The sequence below is a fragment of the Dama dama genome, chromosome 12 (assembly GCF_033118175.1).
Source record: "Dama dama isolate Ldn47 chromosome 12, ASM3311817v1, whole genome shotgun sequence".
In the NCBI taxonomy this organism is placed as follows: Eukaryota; Metazoa; Chordata; class Mammalia; order Artiodactyla; family Cervidae; genus Dama; species Dama dama.
The window spans coordinates 40,597,315-40,600,774 of NC_083692.1; the positions used below are offsets into that span (position 1 = coordinate 40,597,315).

The 3,460-nt window shown below is 36.4% G+C and overlaps 1 protein-coding gene across 1 annotated transcript; it reads left to right on the forward strand.

Moving 5' to 3' along the window:
* Positions 1-2,707: 2,707 nt before the first annotated feature.
* On the forward strand, positions 2,708-2,953 carry CTXN2 (cortexin 2). Its single transcript, XM_061158376.1, has one exon. It carries the CDS (start codon positions 2,708-2,710, stop codon positions 2,951-2,953), a length of 246 nt encoding a protein of 81 aa, XP_061014359.1.
* The last annotated feature ends 507 nt before the right edge of the window (positions 2,954-3,460 follow it).

A 3,460-nucleotide genomic window follows, 5' to 3' on the forward strand; every position in this document is an offset into this window, starting at 1 on the left:
AGAGCAGTCTCTATGATTACAGAACACAATTTTTATTAGGATACTTCAGTGAACTATAAATCTACATAAAAATAATATTATCCAGGCATATCTCACCAGCTTCCCCAAAAAAGATATCACGGGAGAGTATTAACTCTATTGCCATGCTATTTGTACCAACTAAATCATGTCGATGCTATTTCCCTAATAATCCATGTGAGTAGCAAACTTTCAAATAAGAAAGTCAATTTGGCATCTTAATGATTTTTAAAAACACATAAATAAATCTAGTTAACATCATAACTATACTCAGTTTAGGCTGTTTCTGCATGGTGGCCAGATGAACTAGCTGAAAAATGTACAGATCATTAAAATTGCTCAGATGTTTTAACTTTTGTGAGACCAAGTGTTTCAGGTTAGGTTTCTCAGAAACCAGACTTTGAGACAGAGATTAATGTGCAAAATGCTTACTAAGTAGTGCCCTTGGGCTCAATACCTGTGGAAAAGTGGGGAGTTAAGCAGGAATGGGCAGGATCTGAGCTATAATTAAACAACAACAGCCTCAGCTTATCCCTTAATGAAATCTAGAGCTAGAATGGTTCTTCAGAATCGTGACCCTTTAAGCCAAGACGGCCAGGCCCTTATATTCTCACATTAATCAATTATTATTAGTTGTCTGCTGTTGGAAGTGAAGTGACCTTGGGTGAGGCAGCTGTCTGCTATCAAGGAGAGGAACTACCAGCTGAGGATTACCTGCTGGTAGCACTCCCTGGTGCTGGGCAACAAGCCCTTCGTTGAAGGAAGTGCGTTTACTAAGCCCAGCAGCAAACCACGTTTATTGCCTCCTCGTACCCAGTGTCCCAGGAGATAGTCAAATGGTATAATCTAGCAAGGTCAGGACTCTAGTGAAGAAATAATTCAATTAGTTACTTGACTGAATCAGCCAAATGATTGATCCAGCATCTCCATGTAGAAACAGACTTCTTTTCAGTTTGTCCACCCATTAAATAAATGAACCAGAGGATGTATGAATCTCAACAGATGACCTTTAATTGACAAAGCAATAAAATTAAAAATTTGGTCAGAAAAAAAGTTCTAGTTAATACCAAGGTCATAGATATTCAGTTCAGTCTCCCCTACCTTCTATAAGATAAATAGTATAAAAAGAGTTCAATCTTCAGAGAAGACCATTTAAGTGATCTGAAATCTTCTTAAAATATATTCAGTATACTATACTTATTAAGGCAGAAAAATGATTTGGTAGAAAGAAATTCCATAAATATGGTTGAAACATATTTTTCCTTCTGTTGAACAGAGAAGCCTAATAACCAACATATCCCAGAATCTATTGACTATTTCTGACACTTAAGATTTGAAGACAGAGCTATTTTGTAATGCAAATCATTATAAAATAAATAGTTTGATATTAATTATTGCATAAGTGGGTGAACAAGTTTGAAAGCTGTAAGTCTTGTTCTTAATAATTAATCATTTTTTCCACTCCCTACCTCCCATTTCTTGTTCTGCCTCAGTTGTTTTCTGAAAATTCAATCCAAAAAACCCTGAAGGGTCAGTCATTTAAATAAACAAAATTTTGAAAATTATCAAAAGAAGCAACAAAAAAGAGAAAAACCTAGCAGCCTATCATTTTCAGTTATTGGATGACAAGCTTTTGGTTAAAATCCTCTCAAGAAGGGCAGCTATGGGTTAGTAACCATTTGATTTAATTAACTAATCTTAATTGATTAATTTAATTAACTTTAAGACAGCAAATGGAAAGGTCTATTTTGCTTCAATTCATCACACAAATTCTGAACACTTCTGCTGTAGCTGTAGTTTTAGAATCTCAGTATAGTAGGAGCTTAGAGAGAATGGGAATCTGGTTGGCAAGGAGTCTGGGGAGCTTCACTTGCAGCTGAATTTCATAGAAAGCATGCTGTTTAACCTGAATTTTATGTCTAATTAGGGTGTGAGAGCTAATGGAGGAGTTGGGGAGATGATTAATCATCCATGGCTACTGAGGCTTTGTAACTTGCAAGCCATTATGTTGGGTATTGCTCTTTTTAACATAATTTTTAAAGCACAATTTCTCTCTTTAAAAAATTAGCATTTAGTGTATGAAGTGGTAGTGGGAAAGAAACTATAAGAATATAAGTCTAAAAGCTAAGGGGGTAAAAAAGAATGAAGATATTACACCTATTTAAAAGGATCATAATCTATCAGAAAAAATGGCATTGGAGATAGACCTTAAAGCATGGACTTTAGAGAGCTTGATCAGCTTATACCTATAATTTTTTATGGCTTTATTGATACACACAAAAATGAAATGAAAATTAGATGACAACTTGGGTCAAAGAAGTAATAACAACCATCTCGCAATGAATCAAAAGCTTTCAGAGTTAATAATTTGACTATTCCCCTTTATACTTGATTTTATATTTAGTGTATACAGGTATAGTTTTATGTGTCCATGAAGGCAATTCTGTAATTACTACAATAAAAGTAGCATCTCCAATGCTAATTTGATCCTGATCCATATCTGATGATATTTTCAAATATCTTTTGTGAGTTAAGTCAAGAGAGTTTGAAAAATACCATATTTTTATTTTGAAAATTACCTGTCTAATGCTTTATATGGATAAAACTAAAGTGAGTCCAATTTTGTATCTAGGCCAAGAGGTGACTTCAGCAGGAATTCGGAAGACCCAAAATGATGTGACAGTGAATTATGAGTAGTACCTACTGTGGCAACACTTCAGCTAAGATGAGTGTCAACGAAGTGTCAGCTTTCTCATTGACTCTGGAGCAGAAAACTGGCTTCGCTTTTGTTGGGATTTTGTGTATCTTCTTGGGACTTCTTATTATCAGATGCTTCAAAATCCTGTTAGACCCATATAGTAGCATGCCTTCCTCTACATGGGAAGATGAAGTAGAAGAGTTTGATAAAGGAACATTTGAGTATGCACTTGCCTGAATGTTCCAGCTTTACAGTTTTTAGGGTTATACTGCTGGAACACTTGATGGACACAATTGTAATTTCCTTCAGTGTGCTGGAAGAAGCTAATATCATTCACTAAATTCAGTAAATGTGTGTGGTTAATTTCTCCATGTAAGTGATAAACCACTGTTGGGATTTTTCACTGTCCTCTGTCCTCACGCTGAGTTTTCTAATGAATAAGTAAGTAAGTAAGTGAAGTTGCTCAGTCGTCTCTGACTCTTTTTGTTCCCATGGACTGTCGGCTAACAGGCTCCTCCATCCATGGAATTTTCCAGGCAAGGGTACTGAAGTGGGTTGCCATTTCCTTCTCCAGGGGATCTTCCCAACCCAGGGATGGAACCCAAGTCTCCCACATTGCAGGCAGACACTTTACTGTCTGAGCCACCAGACATCTGAGCCCTGCATCTGATCCTATGCAGCACCCAAACACCCTCTTCATACTCACTGTGGCTCCCTTGCTTTAGAGAATTAGGTGTCAAAGAT